General features: G+C 42.4%; 1 protein-coding gene across 1 annotated transcript in view; it reads left to right on the top strand.

The window, feature by feature from the left end:
* Nucleotides 1-20,697, top strand: part of LRPAP1 (LDL receptor related protein associated protein 1) — a 44,747-nt gene extending 24,050 nt beyond the window's left edge. The window contains exons 3-8 of the mRNA XM_069070649.1: nucleotides 2,529-2,653; nucleotides 4,574-4,694; nucleotides 9,028-9,186; nucleotides 14,399-14,481; nucleotides 16,285-16,461; nucleotides 20,167-20,697. Of these exons, the coding sequence (XP_068926750.1) occupies nucleotides 2,529-2,653; nucleotides 4,574-4,694; nucleotides 9,028-9,186; nucleotides 14,399-14,481; nucleotides 16,285-16,461; nucleotides 20,167-20,232 (731 nt within the window). The 3' untranslated portion in view covers nucleotides 20,233-20,697. The remainder of the gene's footprint in view (nucleotides 1-2,528; nucleotides 2,654-4,573; nucleotides 4,695-9,027; nucleotides 9,187-14,398; nucleotides 14,482-16,284; nucleotides 16,462-20,166) is intronic.
* Nucleotides 20,698-21,114: the final 417 nt, after the last annotated feature.

Below are 21,114 nucleotides of genomic sequence, written 5' to 3' on the forward strand. Positions count from 1 at the left end.
CTATTAATTGACTACGATCCAGCCCTTGTCAAAAACTCACTGGGGATACTGAGATTTGGGAAGTAGCCTAATGGGCACATTAGCTGTGCATTCCTCTGTGTTCACTGTTAAATTGGATCATGTGAATGTGCCGCATCCCCACTGAATTCTCAGCTCCTAACGTCAGTGTTCTCACAGCATTAAGCTTTGAGGTGGTGTCCTCAGCTTTTAGAGAGTTCAATACTTTAAAATGCCCATCTGACGAATTTTTCTAAGTCTTTTGTGACACTAGCTGAAGGTATCATTTGTTATATTAACCAATATCTCCTTGTATTCAGCTCAATTCACCCAGCCGTTATTAAGCACCTGCTACTCGTGTGGTACTTTTGTGGTAGGCCTATGAAGGTGAAAAGCCACACAGCCCTTGTCCTCCAGCATTCTACCATCTTCTAGGGAGATGAGACAAGGTCAACAAGGATGTGAGCTAGACCGTTGCCAGGGCCCGAGAGGATCCAAGCAGAGAAGGGTGGCAGGTTGGGGAGAGAGGAGGCCCTTCCAGCTGGGAGAACTGGAAATGTAGGAGCTGCCCCCAAGCTGGGAAGGAAGAGATGGATTGTGGCTCATGTAATGGTCCGTGTAATGCTTTTCTCCTAGAGTTCAGCATGTACTGTGAAAGCTTATCCACCTGAATGGGTCTGAACTTCCTTTTGTGAGGCAGATGAGAACTGACTAAGCAGGCAGGCTTCCCTGAGCCTTCAGGAAGTGCAGCTATGCAGTCAGGTCCCACCTGCAGTAATCAGCTGGCCCGGGTGCCAAGTGCAGCTATTTGTCTCATCTTTTAGTTTTTTAACCTGTGTAATTTTATATGTATATAAATCCATTTTGGAAAGCAAGCAAGGTAGAAATCAGTTATCTTTAGATGTCTGCAGGCATTTCCCACACACACTTAAATGCTGCTTCCTCTGTGAATTCTTTATCTTCCGTATCTCCCCCAGAACCTAACACAGTGCTCTGAATACAGGAGGCACTGAACAAACATTTGTTGGTTGATTTGGCAAGTCTTCTTGTGGAAAAAAGGATTGGATTTAGCCTGTGTAAGTCTAAAGAGATCTGGGAGTAATGACAGAATCAGTCAGCATGAGGGTAGGAAGGTCCTACTCTGTGTTCAGAATTGTGCTCAGTACTAGGGTTCCAGAGACAGAAAAGAAATAAAGCTTGCCTTCAAGAAGCTTACGTGGAGGGCAGGGAGAGAGATACAAGGGTCACAATCAAGAACATAGAGGATTCTCTATTATTAGTGTAAGGAGACACCAGGTGAGGACATTTCCTCTATCAGGGCAGAACATGCTGAAGTCTTGGGGGTCACATGGCTGTTAGGTGAGCCTCAGGCATCCTGCCTTCAGAGCCTGCTCTACTCTCCTCCACAGCTCTCCATCCTCTCAGTACAGGATGGCCATGAAAGAAATGCACTGGTATGGTAGAAGCAGGACACACACGACTGGGGGAATCTGGACCGGCTGGCTCTCAGTGAGATGGGATATATGTGTCCTCTGAGCCCAGAAGGAAGCCAAGGTTTCCCTGAGGCCAAGATGAGGGAGAACAGGGGCAGCCTATATAAAAACACCAGGGCCAGAGACAGACTGGTATGGACAGTGGAGAGCAAGGAATCTGGCTTGATTAGCACCAAATGTGGGAGGAAGATGAGCCCTGAGGAGGTGGTATACCAGACAGAGCAAACCTCTTGACCTCTCTGGGACTCAGTTTCCTTTTCTGTAGAATGAAGGGGTTGGAGAAGATAACCTTGTTAGATAGACAGCTGAGTGGGTCAGTGGACAGAATGCTGGGGCTGGAGTCAGGAACACCTGAGTCTGAATCCTGTCTCAGACTGTCATTAGCTGGATGACTCTGTAAAGTCATTGAACGTTTCTCAGACTCAGATTTCCTCATCTGTAAAACAAAGATAATAACAGCACCTATCTCCCACAGTTGTGAGGATCGAGTCCCACAAAAGAATAGCCGTACAGAAGCTTTCAGTAGTTAAAGCCCAATATAAATGGTAGCTAATGTTAATATCCCCTGGCTCCAGAGCCACTGACCAGATGAGGACCCTGAGGTTCTCAGGGTCAGGAATACGTGGCTGGTGTGTAGCAGAGGTGATGCCTGGGCCAGCCACTCGGACTCCAGACCGAGGGTGCTTCCCAGCATGGCACAGCTCTACCTGTCACACAAGATTTCCTGTCTCCCCACCGGGACATTGTGCTTGGGGCTAAACAAGTGATGGGGCATCAGTGTCCCGGGGTTTGTACCTATTTACTTCAGACGTGCCATTGTCTGGCCCTCTCAGAACCTGTAAGTTGGGGTGATGATTGTTCCATTCCTCTCATCTCAATGTTGTTGTAAGTAAAATGCTTTGTAGACCATGTAAATGGGACCTGCTGGTACTGTTAGGAATGAAATGAGCTCGTTTTAAATCTCTTTAAGAATCAAAAGAAAATACACATGGATATAAAGTGTTATTTAATTTGTAAAACTCTCTTCTCTCTCTTTAGTCATTTTGGCTAAGTATGGACTAGATGGGAAGAAGGACGCTCAGCTGATAAATACCAATTACATCAATGATGGCACAGAAAACGATGTGCTGGATGATCCAAGGCTGGAAAAACTGTGGAATAAGGTAAAGTTTGGTGGTGTTGGATTAGGCTGTGGCATCATCACCAAGCCAAGCATTTATGAAGTGCCTACTCTGGCTCACTCAGCCTCCTTGGAGGCGGTTAGGCCTGATGGGCCACAGGGCAATGGCACGTAAGGCAGAGGGAGGGCTCTGGGCAGGTGTGCCTCCATGAAAGCTCTTGCCTTTGTCCCTTTTCCTCTGGATTCCCATAATGGCATCCTCCTTCATCTCCCCTCTTCATTCTGTCCTCCCCACACAGAGGCTGGAGGGAGCTTGCTATTCCTTCCACAAAACAAGCCTTCATGACGTCTGTGTGTGTGTGTGTATGTGTGTGTGTATGCGCACGCATATTATTTACATTTAGTAGAATGTGAGTTCCTTAGAGGGCAGAAGTTGTTTTTCTCTTTGTATCCAGCTAGTGCTGATTCTGTGCACATGGTGAATGCTTCAGAAATGTTCATTCGAGGGATGAGGAATAGTGAAAACAAGCCCCAGGTTTGGGCTGAGTTCAAGTCCTGACTCTGCTCGTTGCTAACCATGACCGAGTCACGGCCCATGTTGAGGCTAACTTTTCTCTTGTTCACAGTGAGCAGGGTGAGACCCGGTCATTTCCACAGACCTTTCCAACTCTGAACCTCGTGATGGATGGCAGAGTAAGGAAGGCGACTTATTGTGTGGAAAAAGACCATAGTTCACCATGGATATACGTGACTTTGTTTCTCTTGTTGTCACACGGTGGAATTGAGGAGCCTGTCCTCCATCTGACATCTCAGTGTTTTTTTAATGAGAAGGACGAGTGGACATTGATATCTGATGGGGAGCACTGTGCTCCATCTCTCCCTGGGGAAGGCGGGGCAGAGAGCGCTGGAGCCTTCCTGGCTTTGTCTCACGTGTCTCATGTCGATCCCTCAGGAGCCGTCCTGTGTCGAGGTGCTCTACATTATGGCACAGCTGTAAGGCTGCAGTCATCACAGGGAGTCTGACTCACATCCTTTGTCATTAGAATTACTGGTAAAAACTTTCTGTTTGGCGTCATACGTCATTCTCAGGATTTAAGACACGATTCCCAACGTTTTCATGAAGGTTGGGGTTTTGTTTGCAGGAAGAAGCCTCAAGGTCAGCCATGGAGTTTGTAGTCTGGATGCTAATGCAGTGAAGGCTCTGAGTTGAAGGATTAGGAGTACTGCTGCCTATGTGAGGTTATCTAGGCAGCATCTTGTTTTACAGATGAGGAAATTGAGGCCCAGAATAGTCGAGTAACTTTCCCAAGGTTATTAAAGGCAAGATTTGAACTAATATCCTGTGCTTGCAAATACAGTGCCCTTTGACATAAGATCTTATGGGTGTAGACCATGAATCCAGGAAGTTTACTGTATCCAATTTCCACCTTTCCTTCTGCTTTTTAAATGAGCTGAGAAATAGTTACTTTGTGAACGAGAGAGATTTCAAAAAGAGCCACGCAGAGAGGAGATGCTCAGGGAGCAAAGTAAAGCATGACTACATAAAGTAAAGAGGCTTTTGCATGAACAAAATCCATGCCCCTAGAAGGAAGAACAGTGGATTAATGGAAAATCTTCACAGCAAATATATCTAATAAAGGTCTGATTTAAAAGATAAAGATCCCTAGGGAACTGACACAAATACATAACATGAAGAATTGTCACCTATAAGTAAGTGACTAAAAGATAGAAACAGACAGTTTTCAACAGAAGAAATACAAACCATGAGCCATATGAAAGAATAAATCACTAACAGTAAGTTATGCAAATTAAAATTAGATTATTATTATTGTTCCTTCCATCTCTAAATCCTAGAATTGGATAGTTCTGAGAAAAGCACTGTATAAACGCAAACTATTATTATTGATGCAAACAGAATTTAACCTTGTAACTTGAGTATCTCTGTTTTTTTTCTTCTTGTTAGGCTAAAACCTCTGGGAAATTTTCCAGTGAGGAGCTGGATAAACTGTGGCGGGAATTTAAACATCATAAAGAAAAAGTTCATGAATATAATGTCCTTTTAGAGACTGTGAGCAGAACAGAAGGTACTCCTGATAATGTTGAAATATTCATAAACAGAAAACATCTTTGTTTTCCAAACAGTGTTCTACTAAGTTCTTAAAGCAGTACTGTAAATCTGACATCTTGATTCCTGAGCTTTTACTGTCTATAGATCCAAAGTATGTTATGAATAATTATGCGGGGTTTCCACCTTGGACATATTTTGTTAGGTAGTTTTTTTGTTTTTGTTTTTAAATTACTGTATTTACTTGAGTCCAGGATATCATAGATTCCAATAAATGTTTATTTAAGCACCTACAATATATAGAGGACTATTCAAGGAACTAGAAGAGATCCACATTTTAGACACAACACAGTCTTTGTCCTCAGTCATTCGTTCATTTGCTGACCAGCCAGTCAGCAAGTGTTTTCTAAAGTGCTTTCTATGTGCCTGGCATTGTGCTAAATGCTGAGGATACAAAGTCAGGCAAAAACTGGCCCTGCCCTCAGGGAGCTCCCTTTTTAATGAGGGAGATAGACATAAGCATAGCTGGGAACACATCAAGGATGGTCCCAGCAGTGGGACCTGGGTGACCTCTGGGCTGGTGGTGCCCCGTGCAGGAGGTGGAGAGGCCAGAGGGAAAGGGCATGCATCTGTTGAGTTGGAAATACTTCCAGGGCTTCCCAGAGATATCCACAAGGCACTGTTGCTGCAAGCCTGGCACTCAGCAGAGAAGCAAGGGCTTCAGATCTAGGAACCATCTACCTGGAGGTGACAGCTAGGCCCTGACACATGCTTTGCTCATTGCTGCAGAGGTACTCAGACAACAACAAAATGATCTCTGCCCTCAAGGACCTAACAGTCTACATGGGAATATATTTATACATATAAATAATACAATTAAATTCACCTAGTTCTCGTCACATCCTAGGCACTATGATAGGACAACATAGTTGAAAGCAGTGACTCCTAACATCTAGGGGGGTCAGGAGGTGGCACGCGAGTCAAGCTGTGAGTTAAGGTAAAGACGGTATGAGGGGAAGAGAGAATGTGCGCCAGGCAGAGGGGACACCATGGGAGGCCGAGGTTCAGAGAACAGCAGGTAGACCAGTTTGTTTGGAATGTAGAGGGCCTAAAGAGGAGAATGGGAAAATAAATATGAAAAGGTCAACTGGCACCATACCATGAAGAACTTAAGTGCTAAACTCAACTCTGCAGTTAATTAGGGAATCTTGTGGCCTGACAAGGAGATTTTGACCTATAAAAAGTTAACTATAACATGTGGTGAGTCCATTAGGGACAAAAATAAAAGGGCTGTATGCATGAGGAGGGATCAGGAAGACTTCTTGGCGGGGGGGGAGTATTTAATGATGGATTGGAATTCAGCAGGTGAAGGATGGTGAGGAGGGAAAAGGAGTAAGAAGAAAGCTTGGTTGGAGCATAGAGAGTATGTGGGAAGGATTAGTATCAGATAAGTTTGGAAAGGTAAGGTGGTGCCATACGGCCAAGGGCCATGGCAGTAGGGAAGATGTAGGCGAAGAGGATGTAAACAGAGCTTTGCAGCGGAGAGACCAGTCTGGTACACACATGAAAGATGGAAAAGGGGCTGAGAGAATGGAGGGGAGAAGGCTGCCATACTGGCACGATGGCGCTCTGCCTCTCTAAGCCATTTGACCAGCTGTAGGAGGGTTCCACCTTCGTTATGTGCATTCCCTTGACTTCCTCCCTCCTTGCCCATGCCGCAGCATGCTTTATGCACCTGCGCCTCCCTGTCCTTCTGGCCTCTTCTGTGGTGGCCCCGAATCCCATCCCTAGGGCCTTGCTCCTTTGGACATTTCACCATTTACCCTCATCTGCAGCCTTTCTCCTTGCTCCTTTCTCTCTTCTTACAAATGCACTCATAATCTCCCCTTTACTTTAAAAAAAACAAAGCTAATTCACCCACAGTCACCATTGAACATATGCTTATTAAGCAGCTACTGTGTGTACACAGGGATAGGAGGGACAAAATCTGCAGACTCGAGTGGCTCCCGCCAGCCTGCCAAATAGGCTCAGAGCTCTTTGCCCGGCATTCAGGGCACTAAGCACATTTGCAGTCTGCTGTGAGCTCCCATGTACTCGTCCAGGCTGCCCCTCTGGGACGTCTTGCTTACGCTTTTCCCTTTGTCTGGCATCTCCTTTCTCTTGACCTGTTGAATTTCTGCCCATCCTTTCAAGTCCTGTCCTAATCAAATGGAGCTTAAAGCCTGCATCTCTCTCCTCTGAACTTCTAAGCCTCTAGAAAAGGTTGTCCACCCTGGGTGCTTTTACTTCCTCAGCACTTGGTCTCATAACTGTTGGGACTCTCTCCCCATGGCCACCAGACCTAGTCTTGACCTTTCTTTAGCATGTAACCCTGCTGACCAGCTCTTCCTCCTGGAGATTCTGCCTTCCCTCAGCTTAATCTTCCCAAAATAACTGATTACTATTAACATGTTGTCCTGTCACCACGATCCGAGTATCTCAGGCTCCCTTGCCCTCCTGCCCTCTCTCCCCCATCCAGCCAGGGGCCAAGTCCCATTGCTTGTTCTTCCATCCTCTCTCTCCCATCGCATTGAGGGTAATATAGTATAGCCGAGAGGGAAATGGACATGGCCTCAAGAGACCTGAATTTGAATCCTGCCTCTGACACTTAGAAGTGTCACCCTGGGCAAGTTACTTAATCTCTCTGCGCCTCAGTTTCCTCATCTGTAAAATGAAGATAAATAGCACTTCACAAGGTTAAATATTAAATGAGATAATGTATGTAAAGTGCTTTGCAAACTTTAAAGTGCTTTGTAAATGTTTATTGTCCTTCCCCTTCTCTCCATTCACAATGTCACTTCCTCAGTCCAGGTCCTCATTACCTCTTGCCTGGAATATTGTAATCTCCCCTCCGCTAGTCTTCCTGCCTCTGGCATCTCGGCCTCTCTAATCTTCTCTTCACGCAGTTGCCCAATTCATCCTCCTAATGTATACTTTGAATAAGACAACTCCTCCATCCAAAACCCATTAGTGTTTCCTTATAGCCTGTGGGATAAGATACAAAGTCCTTAGCCTGGCATTTCAGGGCCTCCACACCCTGACTAACCTAGCTTCACTTCGCTCTGCTCCGCTTCTTACGCTGTATGTTGCAGCCAAAGGCTTGTTTCCTGAGACTTCATCCTACTAACTCCTACACTCCCTATGGCCTCTAGTGAACTCCTTTCCTTCCGTGGAGGCCCTCTGCAGGTGTGATCTCCTCCATGAAATCTTCCCCCACCCTCCCACCTCATGCACAGAAACGCTGCTTCCTTCTCGGATTCTCTTATATTTCTTTGTATATCACATTCTACTTTGTGTCATTTTTTGTGCACGTGCCCTAACTCCCCTCATAGAGTGTAAGCTCCTTGAGGACAGGGATTGTTGTCATTTCCAGCTTTGTGCTGTGCTGAATGCAACACTTGGCACACATAATCGGGGCTTAGTGTTTGTGGAAGTGAAAAGACATAGCTAGTGCTGGAATCCAGGCCTTCTGACGCCTGGTCGGCTGTCTTTCCACTACAAACCAGATTAGATATATTCTGTGACATTTTATAGTTAGTCATCTTGACAGGTCATGTCTCTGCTTCACAAAAGTGGAAAATTACAGACTTTTTCAGATTTTTTGACCAACATAATTTTATATGTTACCAGACTATTATTAGATGCGTGGCCTATCCAACGTGACAGATCTGTGTTTTTTCACTCTCGCAAACTGCCAAACGGAGCAGATTGTAGACACTGGCAGACGGATAGAAGGTCAGTTTGATAAGCAGGGCTGAAGAAAGGATTGGGGGGCAGCCTTGAAATAAAAGTTAACCATCGAGTTGTACAAAGTTAGCAGACATTTGTTTTTGTAACAGTGTCGTTTTCCAGCTGTTTTATTTTAAGGTGGCTGTCCTATTCCATAAACCATTAGATGAAGAGTATGAAACAAAACAAGATGATTGTTAAAGATTTCTGCAGACTGTTGAAGGAGAAATAAAGCCATCTTTCCGAGAAGGATAGCTGCAGAATAATTATGAAGTCCCCTTATGGATAGGGGATGGGACATGTAAAGTGATTGGAGCTCTGAGAGAAGATTGTTTCCTTTTTGTTTCGTTTTTCTGGTCTGTTGTAGTGGGTAAAGCACTGAGCTCAAGACTCGAAGACCCAAGTTCGATTCCTGCTTCTGGCTCAGTAGAGCTGGCTGTTAGAGACACCTGTCTGAGCTTTAGCTCCTTCCTCTGTCACACGGGGAGGACAGCTCTCCTCCTGTTTCCTTCACAAAGCCCTTGGGAGGAGGGTGCTTTATAAACTAGCCGAGTCAGTTGTTGTTTTACTGTTTTTTTCAACAGAAAGCCACAAGAATGTAATCACTCCGTTGGATGGGGGCCACATCAAAGAGGACGTACTTCACAACAAGCACACAGAACTGAAAGACAAACTACGAAGCATCAACCAAGGGTTTGACCGTTTACGGAAAGTCAGTCATCAAGGTTATGATGCAAATAGTGGTAAGCTTTCATGTTTTATTTCAGCTCAGAAATGTACTGTGATGACAGAAAAGTATCAAGTCAAACAAGGTTAAAATGATCAGTACAACAGTTATTCATGATTATCATCATCTTCGTCATCAACAGCCAATACACTATGTGGTGCCTTCAGTTTGCAGGACTCCAGGCGAGGGGCCAGGGGCACAGAGCCAATGTAGAATAGACTTGGAGCTGATGGCTCTTCTCAGGTATTAGAGCAAGTCTGGTGTTCTCAGCCTGGTATCAATGGCCTTGCACCATTTGTCTGGTCTTATCTCTCACTTCCCAGGATCTCTGTTTTAATTAATCTGGACTCACAGCCTTGCTGCAGGAGTGTTTTCTTCCTCCCCTCTTCCCATTCTTTGTTGGTTGCCCCATGCACCCATGTAGAGTACCTTCTCTCCTCTTTCCCCATTTTAAATATAACCCTCTCCTCATCTTGGCTTTCTGAAAACTTCCACATCACTTATATTCATAATAAATTGTTTCACAGTGCTCTTAGAGCTGTTACTAGATTCACCCTATGTCCCTCTGCCTAGATCTTAATCTTTTCCAGAGCAAGGATTAGGCCTTTTATTATTTATACCCCAGAGTGCCTGGCTCAGTAGTGGACTTACAGAACATGCATAATGAATTTTGAATAATTAATTGTTAGTGCAACAAGATTTTATTTTTGGATCAAGAAAATTTTTACTTTAGGTTAAATGCATTTTGTGTGGTGTAATGGAAAGTACAGTTTAGGAGACCTAAGGTTGAATTCTGCCTCTGACGTTTATTAGCTTTGTGATCTTCTGCGAGTCTTAATTTCATGTAGCTTTAGTTTCCTTAATAGTATACCACAAAGGACTTTCCTGAGGATCAGATGAGAAAATTATGTAAAACAGTTCATAGAGCATTAAGGAAATGAGCCAAGGAACTTTGATTTTATCAGTGTGGTTGTTGTCTCAGCCAATGTGGGTCCCCAACCTTTCTTCACTTGAATATCACTCAGAATATTCTAGTCATCTCCTTAACTTATTTATTTCATGGTTAGATTTATCTAGTTCTGAGAGGGGGAAGTTGAAGTCCACCACAATTATAGTTACACTGCCTATTTCCTCCTATAACTTATTTAACTTTTCCTTCAAGAATTTGGTTGCTGTGCCATTTGGTGTGTGTTTATATTATTTCATTGTCTATGATACCTTTTAGTAAAATGTAGTTTCCCTAATTATCTCTTTTAATTAGATGTCTTTTTGCTTTGTCAGAGATCATAATTGCTACCCCTGCCTTTTTTTCTTCATCTAAAACATAATAGATTCTCCTCCAGCACTTTTTTTTTGTCTTTGTTTTGAATGTGTTTCTTGTAAACAACATATTGTTGGATTCTGTTTTCTGATCCATCCTGCTATTCACTTCTGTTTTATGGGTGAGTTTATCATATTCACAGCTTTGCTTACTATACATTTCCCTCCATCCTCTTTTCTTCTGTTTGTCCTCTCTTTTTGCCCTGACCCTCCTCAAAAGTCTGTTTTGCTTCTGACTGCTACCTCTCTTAATCTACCTTCCCTATCCCCTTCCCATCCTATTCCCCATTTAGTTAAGATAGATTTCTATACCAAACTGAGTATGTATATATATTCTTTCTTTAAACCAGTTCAGATGAGAGTGAGAACAACTTGTTATTGTTCAAGTGTTGCCCATTTGAAACCCCATTTTCCCCTCCACTGTAAAAGATCTTCCTTATATGCTGCTTCAATGTAAGATAATTTCCCCCATTCTTCTTCTCCCAGTTCATCCCTCCATATTTATTTTTGAGATTTTCCCATCACAGTCAACTCACATCTGCCCTCTTTCTGTGTAGGCTTCTAACTGCCATACTAATTTACATGTATCATTTTCCCATATAGGAATGTGAAAAGTTTAATAAGTCCTTTATGATTCCTCACTTATATTTGCCTTTTTATGCTTTTCTTGAATATTGTACTTGAATGTCAAATTTTCTGTTCAACTTTTTTCTTCAGGAATGCTCACAGGTCTTCTGTTTCATTAAATGTCTGTTTTTCTCATGAAAGATTATACCCTCTGGTTAAGGTTATTCTTAGTTGTAGTCCCAGCTCCTTTGTCTTCTGGAAAATCATATTCCAGGTCCCTACACTCCTTTCTTTAATATGCAAGCTACTAAATTTTATATGATGCTGACTATGGTTCCATGGTATCTGAATAGTTTCTTTCTGGCTATTTGCAGTATTTTCTCCTTGATCTAGTAGCTCTGGATTTTGGCTATACTATTCCTGGGAGTTTTGTGATCTCTTTCAGGAAATGATTGGTGGATTCTTTCGATTTCTGTTTTACTCTCTTGTTCTATAGGGGCAGTTTTCCTTGATAATTTTTGTTTTAAATATGATGTCATTTTTTGATTATGGCTTTCAGGTAGCCCAATAATTCTTAATTTATCTCTCTTTGATATATTTTCCAGATCAGTTTTTTTTCCAATGAGATATTTCATATTTTCTTCTACTTTTTATTCTCTTGACTTTGTTTTCTTGTTTCCTAGTATCTCATAGAGTCATTAGCTTCCACTTGTCCAATTCTAATTTTTAAGGAATTATTTTCTTTAGTGGGCTTTTGTACCTCTTTTACCAAGCTGTTACTTTTCTTTTCATAGTTTTCTTGTGTTCCTCTCATTCTTCTTCCCAAGTTTTCTTCTACTTCTCTTTTTTGATTTAAAAAAATTTTCCTTTTAGCTCTTGCAGGCATTCTTACTGGTCTTGTGTCTAATTTTCATTTTTCTTTTTTTTTTTTTCAAAGCAATTGGGGTTAAATAACTTGCTCGAGGTTACACGGCCAGTTATTTCTGGGTGTGGTGCTAAGTATCTGAGCCCGGATTCGATCCCAGGTCTTCCTGACTCTGGAGCTGGTGCTCTTACTTGCTGAGCCACCTGGCTGCCCCTTTCATTTTTCTTTGAAGCTTTACTTGTAGCAATTTTCATATTGTTATCTTTGAGTTTGTATCTTGATCTTTTCTGTCACCATAATAGTCTTCTGTGGTCAGTTTCTTTTTGTTGTTGTTGTTTGCTCAATTTTCCATGCTATTTCTTGACTTTTAACTTTATGTTAAAGTTGGTCTCTGCTCACCTGGGGAGGAGAGACCAGTGTCCCCAAGCTTCATGCTTTTTTTCTGCTGCTATTCAGTAGCATGAGGGTTTGGAAGTTTCTGGTGCTTCTAATATGTATGATCTGGGGAGAAGTGTGGTCACTGCTTTCCTGGTCTCACTCTGGTCTTTACCCAGGAAGGGCTCCTGCTCCCTTTTAACAAAAAGCCCCACTCTCTACCCTGGAAATGCATATGGGCAGCTACATTGCTCAGTACTAGCAGAGGGGTACTCTGTACTCTATGACTTGTTGCCCAGTTTCCTTATCCTGCCTGAGAGTTCCCAAAGCTGCTGCTGCCTCTGTAACCATATGTGCTCTGGACCATCCCCTACCCCAGTGCCACAGACCCTCCTTCCAGCCTCCTAAGTTGTCTTGGGCTGGGAAGATGTCTCACCCAGACCTTTTGTTGTCTCTGCCCCTCCAGAAGCTGATTTGTCGTGTTATTTTAAAGTTGTTTGGAGGGGAATGTTAGGAGATCTCACCTGAGTGCTTCCTCTATGCTGCCATCTTGGCTCCATCCAAATTATTATTTTCTAATTTTTAAGTTTTAGTCATTTTTTAAGGTTTGTGGTGAAAAAAATTGATGAGATAGTGGTAGGATAAAGATTATTCTTATGGAGCAGCTAAGATATTTTCTGGTACCTCAGTGACTGAACATCGTTAAAGTCGGGGCATTCGGTGGATATTAATGATTGTAAGCTACAAGAAACAACAAATAGCAGGGTAAGCAGGTTAGTTCTTAAAAACATCCATGAAAAGGAGGATGGAAGGGAAAAGAAATTGAGCAGCCACCTTCTGGCCTGCATCTCTGGTTATTATAAAAGCCTAAGTATTTTTTTGTTAGATGTTTTAGATGAGAAGCATAAAAGGTTGATGCCTCTGCATTCTCAGGATTCGTTCACTCCCCAACTCCTTTTATCTTCTGACTCGACCAAAAGCATTCTCTTCAAGGTCACCATAGACTTCCAGAACACCAACGGAATGGCTATTTCTCATCCCCCTTGACAATTAACATTGTTTTCTACATTCCTTTGCTCTAAATTTCCTGTTTCCTTCATTTCTGTGATGTTTCCCTTGGGTTCTGACTTTGCCCCTCCTCTTTTCACTCTCTCCTTTGACAGTCTCCTCCATCACATCAGCTCTGTCTTTTGCAGGAGTAAGAGAAGCCTAAGTGATCCCCCTGCCTCCAGATTCCCCAGTACAGAAAAATAGTTCTGATTCACAGATGTGACAGTGTCACTCCCGTGCTCATTTAGGATGAAATACAAATGCATTTAAGGCCCTCCGTTTTTCCTTCCCAGCCTTATTTCATACTGTTCCTCTTCACCCACTTTGCATTCAGACCAAACTGAACCAGTAGCTGCCTTCTCTTGCTCCCCTACCCGAATACACTCCCTCCACACCTTTCTACCTAGGGAAATCCTTCTTATTCTTTAGTACTGGCAGCATTGCTGCCTCCTCTCTGAAGTCTTCCCTGAGCCAGTTAGGTGGAAGTGATGTCTCTTTTTCTCACTGGCCTCTAGCACTTTCTACCCTTAGCATAATCTACTCACTGATCACATACCCACTTTGGGATTGTCATTTTCTTAAGAACTGAACTTAGTCATTTTTAGCACAGTGTATTGCATATCTTTAAACTTAATAAATATTGACTCGAGATTCATTTAAGTGACATATGAAATTTAGATTCATAACATGTTAGAGCTTGGCGAGGCCTTTGGGACCACTTAATCCAGCCCTCTCATTTTACAGATGGGAAAACTGAGACCCATAAAGGATTCCCCTCTGTAAAAGGGGAAAAAGGATACTTGCACTCCTTGCTTCACAGGGTTATTTGGGGAAACACTCTGTAATGATGCATTCCTGTTTGCTTTCTTATGAAAACCATGTATTAAAATCTATGAAGGAAGAAGAATCACTGATTTAATCAAAGGGATATGTGATTGTTTTAGGATCAATTCAGGTATTCTGTATCATACATTTAAATGTCTTTATTTGAAAATGTTAGAGTCACATGTTAGCATCTGCCATAGTTTTTACATTTTTTATTTTCTTTTAGAGTTTGAAGAACCAAGAGTAATTGATTTGTGGGACATGGCTAAAACAGCAAACTTTACTCAGAAGGAACTGGATTCATTCCGGGTAAGAAAGGCTCAAAATAATTCTTGCCTAGAATCATGGGTTCTCAAAGTTAAGCTGTCCAGCCCAAGCCCAACCCCAATAAGAATTCCTCCCAAGTTGCTACTTGAATGCTTCCATTCACAGGAGACTTACTCATTCTTAGACTGCCCATTCCATCCTGGGACAGCTGTAATTATTAGAAAGTTTTTCATATTGAACCTAAAATGAAGCACCAATAATTGTACACAGCACTCCAGATATACTCTACCCAGTGTTTTTTACATATCTTGTATCTTTCCAAAATGATAAGTTAACTTTTTTTTTCCCCAAAAGTAACATAGCAGACAGATACTTGATCCCAGATTCTTCTCCTCACCTCCTGAGCAAGCATGAGTTAAAATACATTTGTCTCCCTTCATTTCTATGACAGAGGAGAGGAAGGAATATCTGGTGACCCCTCTTCATTTCTGTAATTTCATAGAATGTTAGGGAAAGGCCTTAGAAACCATCTAGTGACCATAGGTTCCCAAAGTGGGCAATACCACCCCCTGGGGGGTGCTGGTAGTTTGAAATGAAGCAAATTGAAAAAAAAAAAAAAACATTAAAAAGGTTAAAGAAAGTAGATTTCCAGGGAGGCACTGAGTAATTTTTTTTAAAGGGGTTGGTAGGCCAAATAAATTTGGGAGCCTCTGATCTAGGCCAGCCTCTTGTTGTACGAATGAGAAAACTGAGGCCCACAGAGGGAAAATAATTTGCTCATCCATTCCCACTGCAGGGGTCTTTCCTCTTTGCTGTGATAGATTCTTTCATGCCAACACATGGTCCCTACTGAATACAAATGTACGTTAAGAACATTAGGTAAACTGGTGATTTAAGAAGGTAAATTTACTCATCTAAAAAACTCAGTGGATTTAAATTTAAATTCCTGACAGTAATCCATAGTTGACCACCGTGGTCAGAGAATGAAGCACCTCTCTCCTCAGGCCGCCTTATCTTATGTCCCTAGTTACTTTCCCTCTCATCCCAGTCATTCTGTTCTCAGCATCCTCTGAGTCTTTTAAGACTTGTGGTCAGTGACCACATTCTGGCACTTCTTATATCTTTGTCTTTGGGTTCCTCTCTACAGCTTGACTCATGCTGATTTCCACTGTCACTTTCCAGATTTTTTCCCCAGTACTGGTTCCTTGAAGTTACTCTGTTTGCCTGGTGATGGCGAATCAAGGGTTTATCATATCAGAAAGTAGATTAGACTTGTAGTCTTCATTGGCAGCGGAAATTCCCACACAAATAAAATCACGGGTATTGAACGTGTGTATGTATTGTTGAGTACCTTCCATGTGCCTAGGCATTGGTGCTCTTGGGCTTCAAGCAGAGTCGAGTGATAATTTCTTTTTATTTAAAACAGCCAGTGGGTTAGTTTTGATCACTTTATTTTTAAAATGTGAATTTAGAGCTGAAAGTTCATCTAGTCCAGTTCTCTCATTTTACAGATGAGGACACTGAAGCCCAGAGAGATTAATGGCTTGCTTAGGTTACACAAATGTGAGTGGCAGATTCATTGGCCATTTGAGAAGCTGCCACTGTCGTCTTTTCTGTAAAGAGTTAACAGTTTTACGGGATGTGATGTCTTGAGTGATCCAAAACTTAAGACCCTCCCCCTGCTACAACAGGCATGAACAAGTCTTACATCCAAAGCCACTGCATATAGTTACTTAGGAAAATGCTAAAAAGTTTATTGGGAACATTTTTCAGGGACTCAGGTTAGCGTCAAGAACGCAATAGAGAAAAACGAAGTTCTTTATTCTTATTAACTCTGTGTTGTAGGAGGAGCTTAAACACTTTGAAGCCAAAATTGAAAAGCATCATCATTATCAGAAACAGCTGGAAATTTCTCATCAAAAACTAAAGCACGTGGAGGGAATGGGCGATAAAGAACATCTGAGCAGGAATAAGGAGAAGTATGCCATGTTAGAAGAGAAGACTAAAGAGCTGGGCTACAAGGTTTGTGGTGCACATGTGTCTGCTTGATGTAGGTGTTTAATCACTTAATAAGATCGTGATGGCTGGAACCGGAAAAAAGCCTTGGAAATCAGCTGGGGTTAATTCTTTAGCACTTCAGGGATTCCTAATTTTGTTTCGATGGGTATACTCTTCCCCAGGACAGATCACAGCCCATACTTTAGTCAGTGGTCTTGGTGAGTTTCTGTGACTGAAAATTTAGCACCTTCCCTCCCCTGTTGTTGATGGCTGGTCCTCAGGCAGCAGACATGCTCTGAGCCCACATACTAGGCCCATTAGCTTGCTAGTTGCCCCAGAGCTTGTTCATCACGATCACTTACGTTTACGTAGGGCCTTTGTCACAAAAGGTCTATGAGGTAGATTGTGCAAGAATGATCCCCATGCAGAGTCATGTTTCTCCTATTAGAGAGGAAACTGGAGTTTTAAAAAGGGGAAGTGACTTAGCCCTGGTCACGCAGCTTCCAAGCCATGTGTCTGTCCAGGTCTTCTCCCAGTACATTCAGCCTTCTTCACCCTCTTGGCACATGAGTCACAAGTAGGAGGGCCTAGGCAGGGCCAGCACTTTACTCATAAACAAGCATAAAAGCCATCTTGTTCTTTGGATTCCTAGGATTGCGCCTGACCGACACTCCTGTTCTTACTACAATGATATGGCCATCTCCTGATGTCTTAGTGTTCAGTAAGGGCTGTCAGCATATCAGAGTGGCATATTGTACAGTGGGGCTTGCTTATTAAATGATTTTTCCATTCTGTTGTTTAAAAAAATAAGACCCTAGGCAGAGCAAACAGAAACCACTAGGCTAAGTATGATACATAAGCTTGTACTTTATCCCTCTATTAGACTAGGAAGTTACACGAGGGCAGTAGCTATGCTTTGTGTCTTCCCCAGTACAGTGAAGTGCACACAGCAGGCGCTTAATGTTTCCTGAATGAGAATTAATGAGTCTGTATAAGCACTTATATTTCACTGGTGGCCATTAACTGATCAGTGGACTTAGGCCTTCACATGGACATTTTATGTGCTTGTGTGTATGAGAGCCTGGTCATATCTGACTTTAGAGATATGTCAGCATTTTCATTTCTTCCCTGTATTAGAGTTTACTGAGTGAATCTACTAAGTTCCCATTTCCCTAGTGCTTCATTACTGTAGATAGATCTGGATTAAATGGAAAACTCAGACTTCACCCTTAAAAGAAGCCAAGGCCATGGGGCAGCACAGTGACTAGAGCACTAAACCTGGAGTCAGGAGGACCCAAGTTCAAATCCGGCCTCAGACACTTAACACTTGCTAGCCATGTGAACTTGAGCAAGTCACTCAACCCCAACTGCCCTGCCTTCCCCCCTCCAAAAAGCAAAAATAAAAGAAGAAGCCAAGGCCACATTTACAAGAGAAGAATTAGATGTCCAGACACATCAGCCTTCTCCCCAGTGTTCTCCACAGGGAAGAACCACAGCAAGAGCTGCATGACACCCATTGGCTGTGGCAATTGCTGCAGTCCTGTATGGGAGCCTAAACTGGAACGCTGTTGCAGAAAATGTGTAGACTAGGAGTATTCAGTCAAAAGGCTGCTAGAAGGCCCCATGTGGCCTTAAAGCAACAGGTTCCCCACTCCTGGTAGACTAACTCAAGGAAATAGAGAATGAAATGAGATTGCAGGTCTAGCCATCCACTTTGGTAGTCTGAGGCCTGCGAGGTGGCCAGGTCCACTAAAGGCAGAAGACAGGATCGTTTTCATGTCCATCTGAAGCTGGAGCTGAGAATGTTAGCATTAAGGAGAATTCTACCTCTAGGAACAGTAGCATGTAGTGTAGGTTATCTGAGACTGAAGTGGATTGATTTGGTGATTACCGAATCAGAACCACTTTAGAGCTCAAAGAACCATAGAGATAATCTAGTCCATCACTCCCCAAAGTGATTTAGCCACAGGACAGTTTGAACCTTGTGGGGGACTGATGAGGCTGTGGACTCAGAGTGCAGTCAGACAGTGTTCTTGGATGGCCAGTGTGGGGATTTATTTTACTTAACTGTGTCTTTGTTGCGAGGCCCTCTCCCTCCCCCACATTGGCAGAAGGAAAGAAAATTGATTTTTAATTGAAAAAGTTAAAAATGAACTAGAGGAGGAAATGCTAGTCCCGTGAAAGAAGGACAGATCACTTCTGAGTGAGGGCATCAGAGAAGCCTTCATGGAGATGGGGACATTGAAATCTTTGACATTTTGAGCTTAAAAGAGATGGATAGAAGAGTAATAGGTGATGCTTAGGGAAGTACAATCTGGAAAATGTGGGTTCAGACAACCACCAGAAGAACGATAGCCCCATATCGTTCTTGCATTAGGCAGTGGCTCTTTCCTGCATAGAGCATGTCTGTGCCCACCCCCAGCCCTCTGATGCCTCATGGTGATGTGGAAGTAACCCCGGACCTTCCCACTGAGCTGGAAAGGCTTTTAGTGCAGATTAGGCAGTGGATAATAGGCCTATCATTGAAGGACCACCTTAGCCAAGAGTAGAGACTTGGCCCCAACCACCAGGTGATGACATTTTTAGCCACAGAAATTCACCAAGACAGTTTGGAGGCAGTGCAAGTTGCTTTGGTAGAGGTGGTACACATTGATTAAACCATGGGCCCTTGAAGGATTGTAGTAGGACGTGTCCATCATTTAATGGTAGTTACCACAAAGTATTATTCTGTAAAGAGATTTAGTGTTATAAATAACAAGTCTGAAGATTACTGTCATTCATCTCTTGAATTTAGCGGTTCTCTTGTGAAAATGAAAGTTAACAAATGTTAGCAGAGGAGCAGTAAGGTAACCAAACACTTCAGCTAAGTCAAGTAAGCCTTTTTCCACATATCTACATGGAGACTGAAGATCTAAATAATACATGTTCATCATAGTATCTCTTCAGTAGAAGCAATCTACTGGTTTATAAGATCATTTTTTAAATGGAAGAAACCCTACATCTACAAGGAAAGACATTGTCTCTAAACTGTTTCCAATCCTTGGAGCCCTGGGGCAAGAGCAGGGGCCTCAGTCCAAAGCACAAGGCCCGTCATGTCAGCTCCCCGAGATTTTGATACTTTATAAAATGAAAGTGAGAACGCCTCACTTACACAGCGGTTGTAAGGAAAGCACTTTGTCATTTCCATTCCCCTCCCTGGCTTTTAAAATAACAAAATGGCCTGGTGATCCAAGTACAAATACCTCACGGTTCCCTAATATGTTGGAATTTGCAAAGGCTCCTCCCCATAATGATGTTAGGAGGAAGGAGGGGTGAGTATTACTTTCCATTTTATGGAGAAGGAGAAAGTGGGACTCAGAAAAGTCACCTTCCACCGTCCCTCCGGCCCCAGTCACACAGCTGTTAAGTTCAAGGACCTAAGTTCCAGGTTCCTAACTCTAGGACCACTGCCCTTTCCACATCATCAGTCTCTACTTTCCATTCTCAGTCTCACTTGCTTCCTGTTTTTCTTTTGTGTTTTTTATTATTCGGTGGATGTTTTTTAGTTCTACTGAAATGCTTTTGTGATATTGACAACACATTCAGGTCAAATGCATGAGTGGAAGTCAAGATCCGTGTTAAAGTTTATATGTTTTCATTTTGGTTTCTATCAGCATATCTCACACTGATCTCACTCCAGTGACTTTATAATTGCCTGCCCAACTAGTAAAAAATATGTTCCATCTTTAGGTAAAGAAGCACTTGCAAGACTTGTCCACCAGAATCTCAAGAGGTCTTCAACACAATGAACTTTAAGGTATCCTGGAGAGCCTCAGCGTCACATTGAGCATCAGTACATTTATTCCTAGAGCTTTTCATCCTAAAAGAATTTGTTAAAATGCTGTGCTTTTAATATAGAAAACATAGGTAAAGGCACCTCTGCAGAGAAGTCACAGTGCCATCACTAAGGGAGGCATTCATAGGTGCCACTTTACCCAGCCATCCAGCTGAGAGGTGGGAATGTTGTTCTGTAAGTTCTTTTCACATTGTACATACAGGTAAATGCAGCTTGATTAGTTTGCATCCATCCTCAAGTCTAGAACTCATTACTAGAAATTTTATATAAAGTAGAAAAAATTAAAATCTACTGAAGTATTTAAACTATCAGATTTTTCATTATTTTGAAACCAGATCTTTTTTTAAAAATAACCATCATGTGCAGCATTGACTTCTGTGATCCATCTTATCACTGTACTGAATTAAACTGAAAGATAGAAAAGATGTGAATGGCTTTGTCTTTCTCTGGAAGCTCTCCCCTCCTTGCCCTTCACTGTCTAATTCTCTAGCCGCCTTCCAGTCCCACCCATCATCTTAACCTTGTTAGAGAATCTGTGTAAGGGAAAAGAAATCCTTGGCCATCATTTTCCCTCTCTGTATCAATGACTCGCCTTGCTGTATTTAAGCTTGTAAATAGACACACACATACACACACATGCACGTGCATGCACACATTAATTGATTGCCTGCTGTATACAGAGCTGGAGTTCTGTATTCTCTTAAGTGGGGGTTGGTAAGCCATGGAATGAAAAAGAAAGAATGGTCGATGGTAGAGATGCAGAAAGCAAGTAAAACATGAATACGTTGCTTTAGTTTAAAAAGCATTTTATATACATGATCTTAATTGAGCCTCACAGCAAC

The sequence above is a fragment of the Petaurus breviceps genome, unplaced genomic scaffold (assembly GCF_028583685.1).
Source record: "Petaurus breviceps papuanus isolate PSGF00001 unplaced genomic scaffold, PetGlider_PUasm1.0 140, whole genome shotgun sequence".
Lineage (NCBI taxonomy): Eukaryota > Metazoa > Chordata > Mammalia > Diprotodontia > Petauridae > Petaurus > Petaurus breviceps.